Source organism: Arvicola amphibius, chromosome 2, assembly GCF_903992535.2.
Source record: "Arvicola amphibius chromosome 2, mArvAmp1.2, whole genome shotgun sequence".
NCBI classification, from domain to species: Eukaryota; Metazoa; Chordata; class Mammalia; order Rodentia; family Cricetidae; genus Arvicola; species Arvicola amphibius.
This window is the reverse complement of record NC_052048.2, coordinates 12456035-12480679: the sequence shown is the minus strand read 5'-3', so window position 1 is coordinate 12480679 and position 24645 is coordinate 12456035. Positions and strand designations below refer to the sequence as shown.

The 24645-nt window shown below is 41.9% G+C and overlaps 1 protein-coding gene across 1 annotated transcript; it reads left to right on the top strand.

Annotated features, from left to right (window-relative positions):
- The first annotated feature begins 8355 nt into the window (after positions 1-8355).
- Positions 8356-24645, top strand: Mgst1 (microsomal glutathione S-transferase 1). Its single transcript, XM_038318953.1, has 4 exons — positions 8356-8510; positions 16958-17114; positions 19664-19758; positions 24039-24645. The coding sequence occupies exons 2-4, from the start codon at positions 16989-16991 to the stop codon at positions 24283-24285; spliced, it is 468 nt and encodes a 155-aa protein (XP_038174881.1). The 5' UTR covers positions 8356-8510; positions 16958-16988; the 3' UTR covers positions 24286-24645.

Genomic DNA, 24645 nt, shown 5'->3' with positions numbered 1-24645 from the left:
GGATGAGATCCAAAACCAATCTGACTAGCCAAGCAGAAACCAAGGGGACCAGAGAGAGGGGCCGGATGTGCTTCCGCATCTGGGTAAATAGTATATGAGATCACGCCCCAGTAAGTGGGTAGTTACTAGCTGTAAACCTTCCCGCAGCACCTCCCCCTTTTGTTTAAATAAAAGAGTTCTAAACCTAATACAAAATTATATACAATAAGAACAAATATACTGTTCTAACTAGCATAAGTCTTGTATAAGAAATAGCTTGGCCAAGACATGAGAAAAAAGTAACTACACTTATTTAGTCTTCAACCCCATCAAAGATCCAAGAAGGGAAATAAGGTTACCTGAATAATTAGGAAGTACAGTCAAACAACTTCCAAAACATGCAACAAATCACAAAGACAACTGGCTACCTGGGCAATCACCCAGAGTCACATTAGCAATGTTGAAGCAACCAACTTTGGCTAAGACCTAGAATAACTGACAGATTATTTTTAAAGGCAAGAAAAATTTTAAAACCATCTTACCCTGTCTTGGCAAGATGTGACAGTCCTGCTTATCTATTTCCAGATACTACGTATTTTGTCAGTGGTTGAGGTATGGGCAGTTCCTTGCCCAAAGGCCCGTATCACCAAGAAGAAGACAAGCTCCAAGTGGAGTGTCTTTGGTGCTCAACATTCTCTCAGGAATAGATCAGTGTTGCCAGGAGCAATTGTGTCTCACTACCACAGAACTCTAAGTTATTTAAATGCCATTTTCTACAGCTCTTTGAAGAGGTTGAAGATTATCTATCTATACAGAATATAATCTCTATATATCCAAAGAACCTAATTAGTCTAACTATAAATGTGACAAACATAGATGACTATTGATCTATAATTTTTAATACCTATCTAACTTAAAAACTAAGAGAATAAACAACTGTGCAATAAATGAAGACAATAACTTCCAAATGTAAACAATGTATAAGTGTCTTGATCAGAGGTAGAAACACTGCAATATGGCAAATATATATATATATATATATATATATATATATATATATATATATATATATATATGTGTGTGTGTGTGTGTGTGTGTGTTTTAAACAGGTAGAAGCATGAATGCATACAATATTTAATATAATTTAACTTTGTATCAATATACAAGAATCTATACCAATGTAATTGTCTATAAAAAATAACTCACAAATACCAATCTATTATCACATCATCCAATTTTCCCTCTTTTTTTAAAAAGATCTCTGAGGTTATAAAATTCCTCCCCCAACCCTTAACTGTATACCAATTATAATCAACCCCTAAATTCATCCTTTACCACACCTCCCACATATACCTGAAGGCCGAGGTTTCTTATTCTTGCCATTCCCAGATGGGGTATTATTCCTAGAAATTCCTTGCCTGCAATCCCTTTTCACATGTTCTAATTTACCACAATTAAAACATTTCACAGCTTGATGTCTCCTCATTGCTTTGGAAATCACTTTTCCTACCCAAGATTCATCATTTAGTTAAACACCTCAAAATTCATCGTATGCTGAATCCATTCATTCATAGGTGCTGATCTAGACCTTAAAGGCCCAATTATCTTTTTGCATTTTAAGTTTGCATTTTTAAAAGCCAGAGATTTAAGAATTATTAGTCTAGCTTTTGGTTCTGTTACTCTTATTTGAAGAGCCTTAATTAATCTTTGAAAAAAGTCAGTATAGGGGTCTCTCTCTCCCTGCCTAACCCTGGTATATGATTTGACCCTTTTTCCTGATTCTTATCCTATCCCAAGCATTCAAGGCTGTTTTGTAGCATAGGGACAATACTTCTTCATTGTAAAGGGCTTGGACCTGTGGATCAGCATATGCTCCTACTCCAAGAATTTGATCCTGGGAAACCTCCACACCTTTTGCTCTTCCTTGCTGTTCCATATGTTTGGATTCTTCTCTTAAATAAATTCCAAACATCAAGGAAGGTCCATCAGCCAATATTGCTGATGATAACTGAGAGAAATCATGGAATGTAGCCCTGACATTAGAAGCCCAAGTCCTTATCATTTCCTTAACAAATGCAGAGTGCAAGCCATAAGTAACGACGGCTTGCTTAATTTCTTTTAGATCATTCATTCCTATTGGCGTCCATCTACCTTCTTTGGCTCCCTTTGAGCCTTTAGAAGTTGATTCTTTGTGAGAGTAAATTACAGGGTATGACGCTAAAATCCTGGGTAAACCAGTTGTGACAGCTGGTAGTGACATTTTATCCTGTCCTTGTGCCTTCTTACCCTGTTCACCAGCTCTAAGGTCTTAATGTTTCCCTTCAAAGATAACATCTCCTCCTTGAACTGCTCTTGGATATCGTGTAGATTGCCATCCTGGAGGTACATTCTTTCTGTTACCTTATCAAAACTCTGTGATAATTTCTGAATGTTAAATTCAACAGCCTGAACCCTTTCAGGTAACTTCCTAGTACCCTTAGATATGGAGTCAATTTTGCCTATCATGGTATCCACTTGTTCAGATAACCTCTGATTTTTTATTGTATTAATCCTATCAACTAGTGCCATATTCTTCCTTAATGGTATAATATGAAGAAGAAAACTGAAACCTAATAACCAGTAAAGTGAGGTATCCCCAAAGTCATATAGGCCTCGTGTAATGTGTAATGCCTTCCGTCGTGATAGCAAAAAAAAAAAAAAAACGATGCAAAATTTCCATTAGAAACAAATCTGCTATATTACCTGTTAACCAGCAATTGGTGCTGTTTTCAAGTCATGGCTGGAATCAGTGTAATGGTACCTCGACAGGTCCTGTGTTAAAATCTGTCTTTGTACTTGTTAAAAACCTGGGGAAAATGAGTCACTCCACAGATTAGATGTAGTCAAATCAATTCCGTACACAGAGCAAGAAACCCAGAGTCCAGGGACAGGGAACAGAAACCCAGAAGCCGCAAGGCTGCTATCCTGCGACAAGGAATCTTCCGGGGCCATTTGAAGGTTAGTAAACAGTGGCCATCTGTGCTTTGGCTGCTGCTTAAGGGCTGCAAACTTTGTTGTGGTGGGAATTTTAAGGGGATTCCAGCCATTAAGCGGCTTGGCAATCCGCCAGAGAGGCATGGCGTCTAAATCCACGTTGGAGCGCCAGGTGATGGGCAGAGAAATCGGGGGCTTAAAAGAAATCTCATACTGACTCAGAATTGAGAGATAGACCGTTATTTATTTGGGGGAAAACTTACAAAACCAGGATTCTCTGCTTGAACAGCAGATGGGATGAGATCCAAAACCAATCTGACTAGCCAAGCAAAAACCAGGGGGACCAGAGAGAGGGGGGATGTGCTTCCGCATCCAGGTAAATAGTCTATGAGGTCACGCCCTAGTAGGCGGGTAGTTACTAGCTGTAAACCTTCCCACAGCAACTCCACATACCTAAGGTATTTTATCTTAGGATCAGACAGAGACATTTTTTTTTTTTATTCCCAGTCATTCACCACCCTCATTCTAATAAAAAACAGCCACTTTTCTCATTTCTATTATTGTAAATTAGTTTCCCCTTAAAAAAAACTTTCACAAAATAAAGTCATATAATTTGTGCCTGGTCTTCTTTTGTTTAGCACAATAATGAGTTTGAATCATGACATCATATGAGCAGTAGCTTATTGCTTTTCTTCCTATGATATAGAAAGTAGAACCTTCTATGAACATACCATAATTAGTTTTCCCACTCTTCTACTCATGAATATTTTGATTGTTCTTGGATGTCTTTCTTTGTGACCATACTTACTTCTCTTGGGTCAATATCTAGGACTAATCTTGTTGGAATATAAATCTGTTTATATTTATGAGAAACCTTGAGACAGTTTTTTCTCATTGCATGGCGTAAGACTTCAATATTCTCTACCATGTTGTGTTTGCTTGTGTCTGCCTTCATATTTCTCCTTTAATGCATGCAGAATTCAACTTTTGGCAGCATGTGCGCTTCCAAAGAGCAGTGTTAATCATGACCTTGAAGAAAGGTGTTTCACTCAAGCAGTTGGCCATAGCATGCAGGATATGCAGAAGTGGATAAAACAGAGGTGCATGCTAGAGACTGACAATCTGACTGCATGCTTTATTTGCAACACACACACACACACACACACACACACACACACACACACACACTGCTGTTGTTTCTCTTAGTTTCATCCAATTAGACCAAACCAGACAGAATCAATTAGAATGTTTTTAAATTCTGGAGAAGACTGAAAATGGATTTGCTCTAGGATCCTACTTCGTCTTCTGCAGTAACTCATAGTTCTACAGCCTTAAAGCCAACACTTTTAGCTTTCAGCCTTCAAACTACTATGGGGGGCAGGGCAGCCCGTTAGTGCTCACATTAATGTCAGGGTGGTCTATCCCTTTGGACACACCTGTAGAAATGTTTGGGCGAATAAACCAAAGTCAATGTTGATGATTTTCATATTTCTAATAACTAATGACATGATATACCTTTTAATACACATTTTAGCCACCCATATATTTTTTGTGATGTTTCTGATCAAAGTCTTGCCAATTTTCTGTTTTAATAGTATACTTTTGTATATCAGTAATTGTCATGTGCATTATTTTGCATGTGTGCTCTGTCATTCGTAATATTTTCTGTGACTATGGGACATCTTCTGATGAGTAGATTGTAATTTTCATAAAAACTAATGATCACACATCATTTTTTTGTTTTACATATAAAAAGCTTCTGGATCCTGTCTGTGGCACCTTTGCCTATGCAACATTATGAAGTCCATTTGTGTGTGTTTTTCTAGAAAGAAGCTTCAGAGGATTGTGATCCATTTTGCTTTACTTTCTGTGTGTGGTACAAGATATTTGTTTTCCACAGAGATGTTCAGTTCTGTCATTTCCACACTTTATTCAGAGTCTTCCTTTCTCCATTAGATTGTCTTGATACATTTGTTGAAATCAATTGCCCAAATAATTGTGGCTCATTGTCTGGACTCTGGTCTGTTTTTTAGACCCATTTGTCCACCCTCAAGCTCTTCTATGTTCTTTTGGCTGGTTTCAGTTTGCTCTGCCCTTCTTTTTGTGGATATCTTTTCTTTTTTGTGGGTCTTATCTTCAGAGTTTATTTCATAAGCCAGACTGGATATCAGTGTCCATACATTAAATAAGAAAAACAAGAATTCCTTTGTATGACTGTGGTCAAAAATAAACAATCTAATACATGTTTTAAAACTGAATTATAGGAGAGAAAACAAGAGACTGTCCATCTGTTAAGACTGAGCAGGAGAGGAAGACTCACATACATGCCTAAGGCTATCTGCCTTTGGTGGGGAGGAGAAAGCACATTTCCTACCAAGGTCAAGCAAACATAAGGTGGGGTGTTGTGGATTATTACTTTAACTATGTAAAGATGTGTCACGCTTGTTTTTGCTGCACTTGTTTAATTAAGCAAAAGATGGACTGCTGTTTCACCTTGTCTGCCTAAGGCACCTGAATGGTCTAATAAAAAAATGAATAGCCAATAGCTAGGCAGTAGAGGGATAGGTGAGGCTGGCAGACAGAAAGAATAATGGGAATAATCTAGGGTCAGGAGAAGAGAGAATGAGTGAGAAAGAGAAGGAAACATGCAGCTGCCAGCCAGCAGGCATGGAATAGGACATATAGAAAGAAAGAAAGGCAAAAATTGTAGTAGAAGCCCGCTTGTTCATTCCCTGCTGCCCAGACTCAAAATAACCACACAGAAACTATTAATTAAATAACTGCTTGGCCTATTAGCTCTAGTTTCTTATTGGCTATCTCTTACATCTTAAATTAACCCATTTCTATTATTTTATATTTACTGTGAGGCTCGTGGCCTACCAGCAAAGTTCCAAGGTGTCTGTCTCTGGTGGTGGCTACATGACATCTCCTGACTCTACCTTCTTTCTTTCAGCATTCAGTTTAGTTTTCCCCACATAAGTCTGTTCTGCCCTGCTATAGACTCAAAGCAGTTTCTTTATTCATTAACCAATAAAAGCAACACATATACAGAAGAACTTCCCACATCAAAATTCCCTGAGGCAAAGCATAGATGAACAGAAACAGCTTAAATTAAGTTATAAGAGCTAGCAAGAAACAAGCCTAAGCTAAGGTTGAGCATTCGTAATAATAAGTCTCTGTGTCATGACCAGGAAGCTGGTTGGTGGTCCAAAACAAAGCCTGTCATAGTGGGGGTATGAATGAGAAAGACAGGATGGTTCATGTCCTGTGGAGAGAAGCAGATCTGTAGAGGTCAAGGTGATGAGGAGCAGGTTGAGGTGGGTGGCCTGTTTGCTACCTGGGGCCATGGTAATATCTGGGCCTGGGCTGCTGCCAAGGGCCATGTCTATGTCTGTGGCCCTGCTGCAGGCAAGGTCTGTGTTGATGCCCATGGCTTCTGTTACCACCAAAGGCCTAGAGGATAGGGCTACACAGAGTTGTTTCTGGCCCTCACTAACTGCAGCACTTGAGAGACCAGGTCCCTGCCCTTTGCTGCTTACTGCATAGGGTTATCTAGCCAAGTCAGTGCTAGAGAGCCCACCCTGGTATTGAGGATGAGCAAGAGCTGACTGGTTGACGCACCTAGCACCAGAACCAGGAACTGGCCTGCTGGGGACTGCTGGCCAAAGCCATGGTTTTCTACCTTACTATAGTTGCGGGAACATGAGTACAAAGTATCCATTCTTTCATGCCTTTCCTTTCTCATTTCTACTTCATGCTCAGTTGTTACCCCTATGTTCAGATCTTTTATTCCAAAGTTCAATGGCAGCTTAATTTTTTTGGGCCTTTGCTGTAGTATAAACTTCCTTTAGCTATAAATTTTATCCTCAAACCAAATATGCTGGATTCACTTAATAAGTTTTTACTGAATTTGTCTATTCCAAGCAAATGCTCATATTATACCAGAGCAACATACGTATGTGTGGTCTTTCTGCTATGTACATACATACAATCCTATTTACCAAATAGCCAATATTTGCTAAGGCATAACACAAGCCCTGCATTTGTTGATTAATTAGCTGTTAGCTTGGACACATTTCAATTAGATCATTAGATGAATCTGGTTGTTTTTCCTCTATAAAAGCATGGTATTGACCCTTTACTGGCTTTCTGAATATAAGATTATTTAGTCAAGAACTCTTCCATACATTTCCTCCTCTATGATCTTGTCTGCAGGATTTGTGCCATCTTCCTTGGCATAAATGAAGTTCTCTTTACGTCCTGGAGTACTCAAGTATCATAGGGGAATTCAAAATTGCTGCATCTCCTCTCAAGTTCTGTTTCGTTGTAGTCGGTGTTCCAGCCGGGTTCCAGAGAGGAAGAGCTAACTAAGCCAAGTTTTCAAGTGAATTGAAAAGTGAAACCAATCAGTCTTTTCTGATGATTTACCAACCATGCCTCCGAAGAAACCATTGTCAGGCCCAACTAACTTCTGCTACAGACAACAAGGTACCTCTGATTCTTTTTTGGTTTAAGAAGGGGGTAGGACATAGAATTGTCTATTAAACCTTTAAAATAAAAAAGAGAGCAAGTCTTGATGTTACAAATCTTAGTACTCGGGGACTGAGGCAGGAATGGTCACAAGTTTGAGTCTAGCCTTAGTGTATACAGCAAGTTCCAGACTGTGCTAAGTAGCAAAATCCTCCCTAAAATAAACAAAACCAAGCTGAAGAGGCAAACAGACAAAAGTCAATCAGAAATTATGCGGCACATACTGAAGAAGAAGAAAAATGTAAAGGAGGAGGAGGAGGAAGAGGAGGAGGAGGAGGAGAAGGAGGAGGAGGAGGAGGAGGAGGAGGAGGAGGAGGAGGAGGAGGAGGAGGAAGAGAAATAAAAAAACAAAGGAAAAAAGATTCCCAGGGCAGTGTGGGGCACAGGTGTGAAATGGTGTACATCTGTGAGTGAAATTGTACACATGGGAACATACAACACTTGGAACTTGTCAGAGAAGCCTTCAGAACTGTTCTTGGCCTCTCTGGTGGGGCTGTGTGCAATAGCTTTGATGTTGCCCTAACAACCCTGTCTTCTTGCGACACTTTTCTAAAAGTCACTGTTAAAAACACGCAACGTTAATTGCCTAACAGACTCAGAATTTCTCTGGTTCCACTTTGCACCCTGAAGGAGGGGTCAAAGTTGTCACAGCAATAGACTCCTGCCCCGAGATTTAAACTTCCCCAAAGTTTTGTTTGTAAGTTTTCCACATGCAACACTTAAGGTCTTTTGCTTCCAGCGACATAAAAGTTAGCAGCCTTCCTATTTCTCTTGCTCCTGAGCCACAACAGAACTGCAGATGTCCTTGGCTGAGCCGGGTCCTGGCCTGCTGCAATCCAGGCTTCTTCCGGGTGGGCGGTGGCCGCTGGGACCGCGGGTGATTGGGGGCGGGACTTGGCGAACTCCCGGAGGCCGGTAATTAAAGGAAAGCCTGAAAAGCGGCAGTGCCAGTTCCAGCCCTCTAGGTGAAAAGTCCCGAGGTGTGCTAGCTTGGCCCCACAGCTTGTGGTGTTTCTCCAGGGACTCAGGTGGGTGCACAGCATGGGTGCTGCGCGGCCGCGGTGCTGCTTGCAGGCAAGGAGAGGGTGGTGGGTGCAAGGGGCCGGTGGGGGACAGGTGTAAGGCAAGGGGGTGGCTGTGCCTGTCAGACAAATCTTTGTTTCCTTTTGCTGCTTAAGTGTCCCCTTTGGTGGCCTGCTCTAAAAGAGAATTGTGCCTTTCTCTTTCTGCATTAGTTTCTGTTTCTCGAACTTCAGGAAGAAACTTGCAAGCACGAGAAACTTGCAAGCACGAGTCGTTTCGTACTTGAGAGATGGTTTTCTTCTTATTTTCAAGCCCAAGTAGCACCCCCTTTTTTGAAAGGGCCATTTGATCTTGAGGGGAGGAAAAAGTACATGTGAGTTGTCGCAAGATGAGAAGCCACTGCGGCTTCAGCAACTTCTGCCCGTTCCTACTGTGTAAAACCCTTCCGTGTCTCCTGTGACTCGGACATGAAGGCCTTTGAGCTTGTGGAAAGGCTTCTAGCTTCACCTTTGGTAGGCAAGAGAAGCCTTGAAAAGTTTTTAAGATAATACTGTTGTCAGATGTTGTGTAAAGGCTTGGCAGGTCAACCTATTGTGGTACTGTAGGCAGAGGGCCAGAGAGCTGAGGGAGCAGCCTCTGGGGGGGCTTAAGGCAGGGGCCAGTCTTCCCCATCTCCACTCCAGTCTGGAGAAAAAGAAAAGGACAAGAGCGTCTGCTTTGGGGTTCAGCCTGTGTTGCTGTGGGTGGACTGCGGCAGTAGTGGAGGTGCCTGGGTCTTCCAGTCTGTTGGGTTCAGTCTCCGGTATCCTCTGATCACTTGTTTTTTCCTTCCTGCTTTTCCTCCAAGTGGCATGCGGGAGGATGCCAACTAAGCTGCTTTGTAAGAGAGAGTCCCGGCTGAGGGTCTGTGAGCCTACAGTGTTCAGGAGCCGTGCTGGAGCCACTGTTTGCTTTCCAGGAAGTGCCTCTTCCAGTGAGTTAGGGCAGTATTGCTTCTGTTGTTCCTGGCTTATTCCAAATCGAGAGGACAGATGTGTGCTGGCAATATTTGACTATTTTTACATATGACAAACTTGGTCCCGACTTGAGTATTACTCTGTGATGGACAAGTATTTTTAGGAAGTCATTTTTGGTAATTCCTGAAGTTGGAGAGGAAAGTCAACATGGTCTCCAAAGAACACCTGCTCCCCAGGGTCTCCAAGAAACCTATGATTCCCCATAGCCCCCCCCCCCCATATCCTCCTCCATATATATATCATTACGTATCCCCCAACCTACCTCTCTCTTTCAAACCCATCCCGTCCCCTTGCCCACTCTGAAATCCAATCCCATATTCACTTATCCCATGTCCACCTTCCCTCAACATGCATTGCAGCCCCACAACTACCCCCCCTCTCACATAGTCATCCCCTGCATCTCACGCTCCCCTGCAAACCACCGTTATTTGGGATCCTAAGTACTCTTTCAATGAGGCCTCTCAGCAAGCTTAGGAGGCTTCAGCCATCTCAGTCCCTTCAGAACATTGTAGAGCCCACAAGCAGAGGCATGGCTCTTGCAATCCTCTTTTCTGTTATCCCACAATGCGCTTGCAGCTTTCAGGAGGTTCAAAATTGAAGAGTCATGCCTTGTGGCCGTGTGCCCAGATTTTCTGTGTTTTGCAACACTGATATAGGAGAGCTAAATAGTTGTGAGGAGAAAGGAACTTTGCTCTTCTTGGCCAAGGGCCCATGAAGGGAAAGGAGTGTTCTTCAACTGGAGAGGGCATCTTGTCTGTGAAACAGGGTGGAACATAGTGATGGGCATTAGCGAGAATCTTCCAGGAGAGCACAGTTTCTCCCCAGTTCCTAACACGGAACTCCACAATTCCTAACACGGTAAGGAGCCCTGAAATGATAGGTTGAGAAAACTAGGCCCCAGACCGATGCCTCCACTGTACCACCTGACTTTATTACTACCCTAAAGCGGACAAAAGTCTTCGCTATGTTGTGTATGGTCTTTCATCCCAAGCCATTTCTAGTCAACTGGCTGGTGTCCCTTTGTTCTCTCCCAACAGGAATCCTGGGTAAATGAAGCAAATCTTCTCTAGTGGTAGCAGTCCCTAGAGAGGGCCTGGGGCTTTGAGGCTGGACTAGCAGACCTGGAGGCACGTAGCTACAAACAGTTTGGAAAGCAGAGTCCCACAGTTTTAGACTCTTGGGTTAAAAGTTCAACCATAGCTTTTGCCATTCTCAGCTTCAGGCAGCAGTGAGATAAGCGACAGCTACCGAAGCAAGCAGTAGAAGGTAGTGTTGCAGTTCTCCTACGGGCCTCAAGTTCTGGTCCTCTTAGCCCTGCAGTGACAGGCGTACAGGATCCTTAGCCTCGACAGTGACCGGTGTTCTAGTTCCTGGGCTTGGGGCTGGAAGTCTAGTATTTAGTGGCTTCTGACAAGTCTTTCTGGTATCAGGGTCCAGAGTTTCTACCTTTGGCCCTTATTGTCTTTGTCACTTCTGCACTACACTGTTTCTTCCCCAGCTGCCTCTCATGGTTATTACCATGGTCCCCGGTGCCTTAGGACTCTGTGGTCTTCCCTTGGCTTTGTAGACAGGCCCACTGTGCTAATGATGACCATCACAAATAGTCGAGAAGGTGGATGTGGTGGTACAGGCTTATAATTCCATCCCTTGGGAGGCCGAGGTAGGGGTGTACAGAGTTTGAGGCTAGTCTGGGCTATATTGGGAGACTCTGTCTCAAAAGACCACACACACAAGGTAGATGATAAAAAGCTACTCACAAAAAGGCTTTTTGATGCTGTCATACCAGAAAGTAATACAGGAAGGTGTCTCTATCCCAGCTTACAAAGTAATTCAGAAAGGGAATCTTGACATGGACCATAGCAGACATGCATGTAAGTTAAGGACTGTATTTGCACGAATTGTGGCATCGTCCCTATGCAAATGAGAAGCTGTATATGTGTATGTATGTATGTATGTATGTATGTGTATGTATGTGTGTATGTATGTAAGCGTGTATGTGTGTGTATGTATGTATGTATGTATGTGTGTATGTATGTATGTGTGTATGTATGTATGTATGTGTGTGTGTATGTATGTGTGTGTGTGTGTGTGTGTGTGTGTGTATGTATGTATGTATTCACCTCTACCCTCATGGACACCCTCCCTGACAACCAGCTTTCAGTGGACATGTTTTCATCACTGCCCAGCCTTGCCATTATTCTGGTTTCAATTAGGGGTAAGCACGCTCATGACAGAAGAAAAAAAAGCAGAGTTCTATTGTTTTCTTCCATGTTGCCAGTGTTTCCTATTTGTTAATGTTCTTAGCATTACTCTTCCTCCCCTCCCCCACATCCCTAGGAAGTGGAAGATGTCTGAGAGAGGAGGCTCATGGGCCTGTGGTGTATAGTGGCAGGGACTTGGTACTGGCCAGTGTCCCAGAATCGCAGGCCTGAGGACTTCGCCCACATTCCTGACAACCTAGCAACTCCACTTTTATCAGCGCCTTGTTTATTGTTTGCAGCTGCAGAAACCCTCCATCTCCCTTTTGTTCCACCTGCTAAAGCCTCTGTATTTTCCCACTGACAGTTCTAGAAGGTTTCTGGTTTTTCTCTCCTTCTCCACCATGCTGAACAACAACAGCAACAAAAAAAAAACACCACCAACAAAACCTTCCTGACTTGTTGTTCCAGCCCTAAAAACGTTTTGTTCTGGGAACAATCACACAGACTTTTATTTTGAAGGTTATTAAATAGCAGAATTTCTACTTGATAAACTTCCTGAGGTTTTTTTTTTTTAATTCAAAGTTTTTGTTGTATTTCTTCAGATCTCTGTTCCGAGGCATGGACCCTAGGGATTCTTTATTAAGCTAATTAACTTTGCAGGAGCTCTGAAGGATAGGGCATTTTACCATGACTTTTATTCCCCCAATACCAGAGCAATAGCAGCTATATTAAAAACTACTGAGAGTATTATCTTGCACCGAGATAACACACTATGCTTTCAAGACCATGAACTCATGGAAGTGGATTAATTTACTGTCATATGTGGAATTTAAAAACAATTTAGAGAATAGTGAGCCCATTATTTCGTGAATTTCATCCAACTGTAGATAAAAAAAAAATCAGAAGAAAGTGTGTCTGTGCTGAGCGTGCGCAGAAGTTTTTCTTCTCACTGACTTCTGAACGGTACTGTGTAGCTGTTTGTGTGGTGCATGTGGCGTTGGGTATTGAAAATGGTGACGTCCTAGCTTCACTCATTCTCTGTCTTAAGTCATCCCGACCAAAAGTCAGTTGGGAAGGACAGGGTTTACTTAGCTTACACTTCCACTTCCAGGTCTCGGTCTATCATTGAGGGAAGTCAGGGCAGGAACTGAAGCTGAAACTCTCTGTCTCTCTGTCTCTCTCTCTCTCTCTCTCTCTCTCTCTCTCTCTCTCTCTCTCTCTCTCTCTCTCTCTCTCTATCTGTGCTTTCTTATTCAGCACAGGCCTACCTGCCTGGGGATGGTGCTGCCTATAGTTGGCTGGGACCTCTGAAGTCAATCAACAGTTCCTCATGGATATGGCCGCAAGCCAATTTGATTGTGGCAATCTTTCAGTTGAGGGTCCCTCTTCCCAATGAATTTAGGTTTTGTTAAGCCTGCAATAAAAAGTGCTCAGCACATATGATTTAAAGTCTTGGAAGCTGTCTGAGAGGTATGCATCGGCAATGTGGTAGAAGACATTTGAGCATCTGTGAATATGATACTCTCAGGAAGCTTCTGAACAGGACCCTTGGGGATGATGTGTAGTTTCTGCTAGACTACATGCAAGGCATGTCGTTTTTATCTTAAGAAGACAAATTCAGAGTTTTTTTTTTGAAGGTTCAGTTTTATTATCTGTAATATAGCAAAACACCTGGCACATGGCATTTCCGGAAAGGAGGAATTTAAGGGATGGGAGATGTGTCTGCTAGGGTCAGCTACTAGTAGAAATCCAAGGTTTAGTTAAATTATGTATGATTAAACAGAATCAAGCGGTTGAAGGGCAAATGCAGCAATTGTCCCCAAGAAGTCAGCACAATGCTTTAACATGTGGAATGAGTTTGTACCCCAACCCCCGTCCGTATTCTGTACCTATGAAACAGATTACGGTATGCTCACAAACATCATGTAGGGTTTTGCAGTAAAGTCTGAGATATTGCTGGATATAACAGAGTCTTACAAAATTAAGTGTTAGTGGAGATGCTTTTGATTACATTCTTCAGCAACACATGGACAGCTGACTAGCAGCAAATAGAAGACAGATGTAGCTTCATAGACTATAGTCAAATGGACAAAGCTTCTGGAGGTTAAGCTAGAAAGCTACAGGAAGGAGTAAAAGGGCGTGCATGGACATCATGGAGCAGCCAAGAAGATTAAATGCTGCCTAAGGTGAGTGTGAGAGAAAAATCAATACTGCAAGGAGGGCATAAAGGCTGATGTCAGGGTTTGTGCATGTGTGTGCTTGTGCACACTTCTTGGTGTGTATGCATGTTTTTGACAACTTTCAGGCATTGCTTCTCTCCTTCCACCATATGGGTTCTGGCGTTTGCACTCAGGTTGCCATGCTCAGCTGCAGGCACCTTTACATGGTAAGCCATCCTGCTAGACCCTCAGTTTCCCCTTGACAGCTTTTGAGATGGATGCGAATCTAGAATGAGAAATGATCTCATCTGTCCTGTGTTGGCAAAAGAGCTTCACAATAGCTTGGAATGGAGTATAACAAAGGCTTATTTATTTGGGGATAAACTCACAGAAAGGGTAGTAATCCACAGTCCTCTGCGTGTGCTGGGAACTGGAACCAAATCCAGCAGCCAAGAGGTCTGTGCATGCTTTTTGTCTGCATTTATAGTACATGAGACCATGCCCAAAATGGGCTGGTACCTTAAAGGCTGAAGGAGTTCCCACAGCACCTCCTCCTTTTATCTAAATAAGAGAGTTCTAGGCCTAATACAAAACTATAAACAATAAGAACAAATATCAAGTGTTGTCCAGGGAAAGAAGAGGCAAAAACATATATAAAACTTAGAATTACAACCACCATGAACAACATCAAACAAGGAACATATGCTAAATGTTTCAATAGTTATCCTATCCTAAGGAGTCTAAGTCTTATATTAAAAATGGTTTGGCTAAGTCATGAGAGGAAAGTAACTATGAATATCTAGTCTTCAATCCCCATCAGAGACTTGAGAAGGAAAATAATATTACTTGAGCAAACAGGAAGTGCAATCAGAAACTTTGGAAAAGCACAAGAAATGACAGAGATAACTTGCTACATGGGCAATCACTCAATGTCTCACTTGCAACATTGGGGCAACCAACTTTGACTAAGGCCTAGAGTGTCAGACGGACCATTTTCAGAGGCAGGAAAATTTGAAAAACTGTCTTAGCCTGTCTTGGCAAGGTTTGTCAGTCTTTTGCTTATATTCGGCTTGTCCACTCTGGACACCAGGCATTTTGTCAGTGGTTGAGGCACGGGCAGTTCTTTGCCGCCCAAAGGCCAGTTTGCCAAGAAGAAAACAAGTTTCAAGTGGAGTGTCTTGAATGCTTAACATTCTCTTGGGAATAGATTGGTGCTGCCTGGAGCAATCATGTCTGATGTCAATAGAATTCTAAGTTACTTAAATGTCATATTCTACAGTTTTTCAAAGTGTTTGAAGATTACCTATGCATCTAACGAACTTAATTAGTCTAACTATAAGTATGAAAAACATGGATGACTATTGACCTACAATTCTTATTACCTATATAGCTTAAAGAATAAGGCTTCATATTAAAAACTTAATCAATATTTAAACAAATGTGAAGCAAATGAGGACTATGACCTTAAAATATAAGCAATATATAAGTATCTTGATCAGAGGTAGAAATGTATAGTGCAATATAATAAATATATCCTAGAATTGCATCAATATACAAATCACCTTAAGCAGAGATAGAAACATGCATGCATATGATATGAAAAAATAACTTTGCATAGGCACACAAGTATTGTAAACAGAAATAGGAGCATATTTAATATAACAAATATAATTTGAATTTATATCAATATACAAGAATCTATACCAATGTAAATTGTCTGTAAATAATAGCTCACAAGTAATCTCACTATTACTCACACTATTATTATTAGTGTGAGTAAGCTCACACTAATCTACTTATTATCTCAACCCACCCATTCCCCCTTCCTTTTTTTCAAGAGAGATGCATGAGCCTACTTTACTTCCACCTCCAACCCTATACCACTTATAACCAACCCCTAATAATGTTCCTAGCCCATTCTCCTTTTCCTGGTTTATATTTCCATGTGCACAGCTTCCTTGCTGTGGGCTTGTGGGTCTAGTACTGGGATGTTTCCAGTGTCTTTTCTTCTTCCACCGGAACTGCCCTTATACTGACAAGGGTCTGGTGAAGTTTATTAAGCCAGGTTTTGTGACACAAGCCTGTAGTTTCAGTACGTGGGAGGCAAAGACTAGAGGATCAAGAGTTCAAATTTACTCTCTGTCTATAGCCAGGTAGAGGCTAGGCCTGAGATACCTAAGAAACATGCCTCCCAAATGAGCAGATAAATGAAGAATAAACTAATAAAGTATGGATGACCTCCCCTGCCGTAGTTGGATACTATTGCATGCATTTCCAATGCTTGCTTTGTTTAAATATGATAGTAAATATTGTTAGAGACTATTAGTATTCCTATTTTATAGATGGAGGCCTAAAGTCTCAGAGAACTTTTATTCCTCAAGCAAGGTCAGTAATCAAACTTTGGGACTTGAATTCAAGTTTTGGGTTCCTGAGAAGATGGACAGGACTGAAAGGATAGAGAGCAGTGAGCTAGGTTTCTAGCCTAGGGCATGCATTAGATTTTAGGCATTCCCAGTAACATGGCAGTCCTGCTGTGGCTGGAGCTTGGTGCTTCTGAAGATCCTGCCACGACCTCTGCACTATTCTTTGAACCCTTTGTTCTTCCTGATACAAATCTCTATTTTATTCCGTGTTTGGGGCATTTTGATTGTTTTTATGCTCCAATACCCCTTATATTTCCTTTTAGCATTTTCTGGGTATCTTCATCTTTAATGATACCGAACTAGAGAAATCATTAAACAATTTATTCTAGAAATATATTTGCTTTGAATTGATGAATTCAATTGTTTGAGACAAGAGTTTACCATGTAGCCCAGGCTGACTTGAAGCGTACTGTGGAGCCTTAAACTCAGAGCAATCCTCCTGCCTAGGCTAGCAACAGTTGGATTACAGGAGTGAATCACTATTTAAATTGCTTTTTTTTGTTGAAAACTTTGTGAGGCTGTAATCATTTCCCTTGTAATCAGTTCATGATACTGATTTTTAAAGAACAATGTGGTTAGTGCAGTTTTATCAGCTCAATAAATGTTCATCAAGTTACCGGGGTGTTTCTATTTCCCCTGTCTCTTGTCTACAGTCATTTAAAGATTGGGACCAAGACTTGAAGAATGGCTGAACTCAAGCAGCTCATGGACAATGAGGTGTTTATGGCCTTCTCCTCCTATGCAACGATCGTTCTTATGAAGATGATGTTCATGAGCACGGCAACTGCATTTCAGAGGTTGACCAACAAGGTAAGAGTTCAGAGGCAACCTCTTCTCACTTTCATGAGTTAAAATTCTCGGGAACAGCCTTCTTTATTTCTATTTCACCTTTTTAAATATGCTCAGTCAGTAGCAGGCTGTGCTGTGTTATGCTGTGAATGGAGTCTGAAATGCTCTGGCCTGGGTGTTTCTCATGGCACAAGACTTTTGCTTTCATGATGAAACCATGATAGTTGTCTCTTTATGGATATCTCCTTTTGTGATTCACATAGCAAATGAAATTTCCAGAGTGTTCAGGTTTGGCTTATATTAATCTCATTGCCGGGGCTAGTCATGGGATAGAACACTCTTTTGCTTCTCACATGTACTGAACCCCTTCATCATTTTGTGGCATTGTTAGCAATCTCAGTTGAAATGAAGCCTGGTCCCCTTTAAGAGAAATGAAAGAGAGGGGACAAGAAGCTGCCCAAGTCATTGTGGTCCATGGCTGCAGAGTGTCACTGAAGGGGAGGATTATGAAGTATGTATTCTGCATGGCTCTACAGGGCGGCAAGCCCAAGATCAAGATGCCAGATCTGATGTCTAGCCAGGGACCCTTTCTTGATCTGCACGGGGCCATCATCTCCTTGTGTTTACATTAGTTGAAAGAAAAAGAGGGGAGAAAGGATGTGCCCTGTGTCTTTCTGTAAAGGCACTGATCCCACTCACAAGGGGCCCATCCACATGACCTTATGATACCATAGAGGCCCTACCTTCAGACACCATCACCCTGGGAATTTGGCTTCAGCTTATGCATTTAGGACAAAACCAGCAGTCAGTGGTAGTGCTTGCTCAGCCTCGCATGATTGGAGGGATGGGACTGAGATGAAAACTCACCTTGAGAAACAGGGGCTGTAGGTCAGTGGTAGAGTGCTTTCTTGGAATACAGAAGGCCTCGATGTCACGTCCCAGCAACCCTCTCCAACTCAGATGGGCTTAAACCCCAACTTTGGATATTTCTCACTGTGGTTTGTTTATTTCTTCATTCAAAATCCATATGTTGGACAGCCAATGCATTCCAGTTACTCACCTAGAGGACACCATGAGGAGCAAGGCCAACAGACCTGACCTCAGGAGCTAACTCTCACACATCTCTGCTTAGCAATTCTCCTTAACATCTTTATTCATAATAAATACTCATATGTTAAGAAAGTGTTATAATAGTGATGATATTTTTAAAGCTAAAGTTAAAAATATTTTGCCGCCTGTTTTTCTTTATTATAAGTTATTAAAAAGTGAAGCCTACTAAAATGATCTTAAATGCACATTTCAAGTTTCAAGGGATGGGGTAATAGTTTCAAACAGCATAGTCATTACAGGAAGGAGTCCATCCCTCACCACTTCCGGCTGCTTGCCTTTTCTGAAGGCCTTAGAAGGCAAAGGAATGTCTTGCTGAAAACCGAGCACCTGGCACTTTGACACACTCGAGGGAGGGTGTGGCACTCTGTAAAGGACACCAGGGTACCATGTTGATGGTCTGCTCTGCCTGAGAATTATGTCTTTTATGTTTTTACTCTCTTGGTAACTATTTTTTAAAATTATTTAGTCTATCACTATTTGTGTGTGTGAGCATGAGAGAGAGAGAGAGAGAGAGAGAGAGAGAGAGAGAGAGAGAGAGAGAGAGAGAGATTAAAATTCTGCATGGGCTGTGTGTGCAGGTAACCTTTTGGGGGTCAGTTCTTCCCTTCTTCTGTGGGTTCTGGAACTTGAACTCAGTCATCAGGCCTGTGTAACAAGCTCTTTGACCTGCAGAGTCAACTCCCTGCTCCCTCTTCAGGATTTTTGTATTCTAGCCTTTATTGAAGTTTTCATTCATGCTGGTTTTAAAACATTTTCGTGTTGAAAAAGATTCAGGCTCGGTCTGCACATGCTTCCCTTCCTCGCTCCTCCTCTGATTGATTGGTCAACAATTTCTTTCCATAAGGGCCAACCAGGATGCCTGTGCTTTTTTTTTTTTTTTTATTAAGACTCAAATTACTGGTGCTGGAGTTGTCGCTCAGTCAGTCAGATGCATGCCGTGCAAGCATGAGGACCCGAGTTTGATCTTCTGCATCTATGTTAAGGATGCCAGATATGGTGGTCTACACTTACAGTCTCACCGATGGGAAGGTGGAGACTGGCGGGTCCCTGAGGTTCAGTGGCAGCCACTTAGTCTACTCTGGGAAGCTTTGGGCTACCAAGAGAGGCTGTCTCTCAAACAAGGTTCACAGTAATTCCCAATTGAAATGAAACTTGAAAAGCCAAGGCCTCTACATAAACATGCACCCAAGTGTACATGTTCCTGTGCTCACGTGTGCACCCATACAAACCTGCACACACACACACATACACACCCAAGTGCAAATTAGCAAATTGGTCACTATCTCCACTGCTTCTTCACATTTCACAGTATGTGTAATTCGGGTGCTTGTTTCGGTTTGTTTTTGTTGTTAAGTTGATACTAATGGTTGAGTATACGGGTTTCTGCTCATCATCAAGCGATATATCTAGCCCTGACATAAGTGGGCTTTTCTTCTTCTTCTTTTTGTTATTTGGAATAGATTTTTGCCAACCCAGAAGACTGTGCTAGCTTTGGCAAGGGAGAGAATGCCAAGAAGTACCTTCGGACTGACGAAAAGGTGGAACGGGTGCGAAGGTGAGCTTGTGCCTCTGGAAATTCCTCACCCTAGAGCCATGGTCAAGGAGTCCAGCCTTGCTCAGGACTCAGAGAAGAAAGGAGGAAAGCAATCCATGGCGTGAAGTACAGCAAATCTCTGCATGGTACTATAGCCGCTCCTGTCACTGATTTTGCTAGAATGCTCTATGGACTTGGTTTGGGCTGGAATCTCTGCTCTGTTTCAGGATACCCTGAAATAATAGTAGGTAGGACGTAAGATGCAGGCAGGCAATTCTCGCAGGCATGACATTTCTCTCCCAAGTTGAGACTGTTCATTCGTCCATGCACACAGAAGGTCAAAGGACAAGGTGCTTTTGTAGAAAAACTAGAATATAAAGTTGAAACTTTTCAGAGAAGTAAGATCTCTCCCTTATGCATTGGCTGCCTTGTAGTTCTGTCTCTCTCTGCTGCTTTGTTTCTGTATCTCCTTCATAGCTATTATATTTAATACTTTGCAAGTTCAATGAACACTGAAGAAAAAGAAGCCAGATTCTGTCCTCACAGGTTTGTTTCAAATGTGCCTCGAACTGTGCTTTTTCTTAATCTTGTCATAAAGTCATATGATGTGTTATGAATTTATGCAGATATCCAATGCCAAATTTAAGTAATAGTTGCCCCATTTGTTATAACACAAGGACTACCAGAGGTATCTGCTGTCTTCCCAGTTGTTACTATTTTCTAACACTCATCTGAGCTGTGAAACAATTCCGGCCATACCCGAGCCAGTGATGTTACAGAAAGTTAAAGGATCAAGGAAGTTTTATAGGGACCAAGCAGCCTTGTAGTCCCGTGATGGAGAGGAGCCTGGTGGTCCTGTGATGGAGAGTGAAGTCAGTAAAGTAACGCATACTTGAATAGATTTCCTCTGTTTGTGTGAATGACCATGAAATAGAAGTCAAGAGCAAAGAGTTTTTTCCCTCTGCACATGGGGTCAGGTAAACTCTCTGGATCATGTCTGTTCCCCCCACTCCCCCCAGCTTGCTTCTCTGGGAAGGTCTGAAGGCCCCCCTGGGATAGTTACAGATTCTATCATGCCATGACGTATACAGGCTCACGCTGAATCGTCCCCTGGGATCATACAGTCATGCTTGCTTCCAAATGTTGCATCGGATGTAAAGTAAGCTCTTCTCTCAGTTCCCTCAACAAATCAACTGAAAACCTGTGCCCAGAAATGGGCTCGAGGAAATTGAAGTGCATGGGGGTTTACACTGTGCACTGCAGATATTTCTCAGGCAAGAATGTTTTTCTCTGATGAGGAAGTGTGTGCTAGGTTCTTAAGCACTTTCCACACACGTGCTTCTGCTTCTGCAGGTGTTGTGCTGGGGAACTCAGTCCTCCTACAGTGAGCCAGTTGTCAAAACAGGTTGTGCCAAGAAAATGCACCAGAAATAGTTCCAGGACAAAAGAATCAAAGTGAAAACCTCAAACGGTGTCAAGTGTTATGAGGGCAGAGAATCAGATTAGAGCGATGTGTCAGACGCCACAGAGACGTTAAACCCATTTAAGTCTTTATCTGTTCCTTCTCCGTTTCTCTTTGACAACAGCAGTAGCATGGTTGATGCTAATCATGGTGTTCTATTCATACAGTAGGCCGGGACTAGAAAACACCAACTGTATTGCAGTGGCATTATTAGAAAGATGGAGAGGAGCATGCAAGCCTCCTCTACCGAAACTTAAAAACAACATTTTATTTTGAGAGATCAGATTCTCTTTGTTATTTACCCATCTGCCACCCTTACCCTCCTGTGGGTACTTTTAGAGGAGAAATCTAGTCTAGTCTGATGTTCTTCTTTTCAGACTACAAATATGTGTAACTGACATTTAATGCCATTGACCTTAGCTCTAGGTGCCTAGAGAGGCAGAACACCAATGTGCACAGCGCCCTCTGGTGGTCAGAATCTGAACTTACAGTGTAGCAATAGGCAACCTTTTGCAGAAGGCCAACGATCGCATTTCCAGTTAACATTTTTGAGAACTGATTGGCTTCATTAAATAAAATACTAGCACTCATGTAAAATAAATTTTAGAAAAAGTTTTTAGAATCTCCTTTTTCTGTTTTTATAAGCCTGTTGCTAAATCCATAGTCAAATTGCAGAGTCGTACTACCAATGAAATGGAAGCTATCCTTGAAGACATTCATAAAATTAGTACATGTACATATAGGACCATAGCTGCAAGCTTAAAGTAGCATGTGTTGGCATGTCAAGAGATATAATTTAGTGTTAGTAATTTGAGTTCCACACAGACACAAGCCAGAGTTGATTCGAAAACACTTTCCATACGGATTTATCTACTTAATCCTATTTCGCCTTATTCTGAGAGGAATTTAAGACCACACACACACACACACACACACTCAATGCTACAAGATAAATGAAACTCAAAAGGGAATCAAGAAGGCTAGAAAAGAAAAGTGAGTTATTCTGAAGAACTTGAGTTTAGTTTTAGGGAAATGCCAGGAATCTATAACACACTGTCTTCAGGGGTGGAGAACGCGCCTTCGTCTAGAGTGTTCCCAGAACCTGAGGGACCCAAGTGAGAATTCCATCAAAAGACTGAGCTGTGGGTTAAAGGTGGAACTAAACATTCTTTGTGACCCCAATTCTTGGACAAAGCAGCTACTGGAAGGTTCTTATATGTCTATCATGGTCCTGCCTTCCTTGGGATGCTATTGGGATGCTATCAAAGATTTCCCAAGAAGATGTGAGAGCAACATACATGTAGTGGCCAGGCAATGACAGGAAGCGGTTGTCTGTACCTGTGAAGGCATGGTGGGATATAAGGAGTACATCCCTGTAGCATTTTGGACTATTTTATGGAGGAAGAAGAAGTGATGAGAAAATGTTAATTTAGAAAACTCTGTGAGAATTCAGACACCCTACTGTATGCTTAGAATCAGAACCCTGTCTGAGTAGAGGGCATTGGGGAAATATGGCTGGGCCCTCCTACCCCCCACTCCTTGATTGATGGCCACTGCTTGATAATTCATTTAAAATTCTCAGAGCAACTGTTGTCCTGGTCCAGCAGATGCTGAAAACCAGAAAGACTGATCTGAGGGAATGAACTGTGGCAGTGACTCCCGAGCCTTGGTGGAAAGCTTGGCCATAGCACAGGGTACCACTCACAGGGCTGAGGGGAATCCATTAGGGTAGAACACGGTCACTCCCAAAGAAAGTGTGACATACTGCATGTGTTTCTACTCTTGTTTAAGGTACTGAATCTATGCAGCTCATTTATTTATTTATTTATTTATTTATTTATTTATTTTCATCAGATTTTTTTTTTAAATACCAGTTCAAATTCCCACTCTCTCCCCTCCTCCCATTCCCTCCACACACCCTCCCATCCCACCTCCTCTACTGGTCAGTCAGCATTTATTTAAAATATAACTGACAGAATACACCAAGAGTCCAAGTCAGAAAGGTCCAAGGTGCCACAGCCAGAGGAAAAATTCTGACTGAAAAGTGTTTTAGGTTTCCTTCTAGTGGCGGTACACAAATAGAGTCTAAGAACTCATATTCTCTTTCTTTCTCTTCCCATCTTCCCTCCCCAACCCAGTCACTTCTGTGTAGACCTGTACGTTTGCCCTTTCTTTGCTAGTTCCTTCCGTGGTTTGAATACAGAATGTCTGAAATCTCACCCATTTCTGGGGGGATGTTTTATGTGGATGTAACAGAGCATGCGACTTGATGGTGGTTTGTACAGAGGGAGTTCTGTGTAATCACTCTGAAGTCAGGGAGAGGGGAAGGAGAAGTTTTGAGCAAGACCATAAGAGAAAGAATTTTCTTTCCTTGGGAACAAGAAATTTTCATCAAAAGAAACTTGAATTTGAAAGAATGATATCTCATACTTACAAAAGTGGTGTGTGTTTTTCTAGATAGATGACATTTTAATATTCTGGAAACAGTAAACTGCCATCTCAAGATAAAGATTATTCAAAATGTGGTGTTAGTAAGGAAGCAAGGCAGCTGGGAAGAAAAACTGAGATTATTCCTTTGCAATGTAAGATCCTGCAACAGTGCTCGTGTGCGTGGATCCATGCCTGGAATTGTAGCACTTGTCAGTAGAGGCAGAAGCACTAGGAGCATAAGGAGAATCTAGCCACATAGTAAGCTTCAGGCCAGCTTCAGCTAACCTTGGCTCTAACCAAATGAAACCCACCCAACCCTTACATCATCAAGACATCATTTTGTTTTGGAAGAGAGGAAGGATGTGTGCGTCCCACTGATTTTTGAACTTTGCGTTATCATCTCTCACAGGGCCCACCTGAACGATATTGAAAACATCGTTCCCTTTCTTGGTATTGGCCTCCTGTACTCCCTGAGTGGTCCAGATCTCTCGACAGCCCTCCTGCACTTCAGGATCTTCGTTGGTGCTCAGATCTACCACACGATTGCCTACTTGACTCCCCTTCCTCAGCCCAACAGGGCCTTGGCATTTTTCGGTGGCTTTGGAGTCACTCTGTCAATGGCTTACAGGTTGCTCAAGAGTAGGCTGTACCTGTAAAGAGAATTACCATCCTCATCATCTGATTGCTTTTTTGAAGAAAGAATTCTATTTCCAATATATTCCAACAATTTCTAAGGTTTTATGTAGGACAGGAGCAGAGAAATTAGGAGTCCGAGAAAACTCAGTTTAAAGACTAGCATCAATTGCCTCTCTTCTTGTTTGGTCATAGAGATAGACATTTAATATAATCAACCCTAGCCATATTCTCTAGCTATAGTACTTTGTGTTAAGTCTCGATTGTGTGATAATTTGTAATACTTACCTACATTTCGTCTCATACATCTATAAAAGATTATGGGAAACCTGGCTTTCATACTTGCTGAACTAGGCACATGAATTAAAAACATTAAAAATGAA

Bases quoted from the DNA above. Each gene is read 5' to 3' on its own strand.
- Mgst1 (XM_038318953.1), top strand. From the start codon at position 16,989: ATGGCTGAACTCAAGCAGCTCATGGACAATGAGGTGTTTATGGCCTTC. The intron at 17,115-19,663 runs GTAAGAGTTCAG...TATTTGGAATAG, and splicing joins TTCAGAGGTTGACCAACAAG to ATTTTTGCCAACCCAGAAGA. The intron at 19,759-24,038 runs GTGAGCTTGTGC...CATCTCTCACAG, and splicing joins AAGGTGGAACGGGTGCGAAG to GGCCCACCTGAACGATATTG.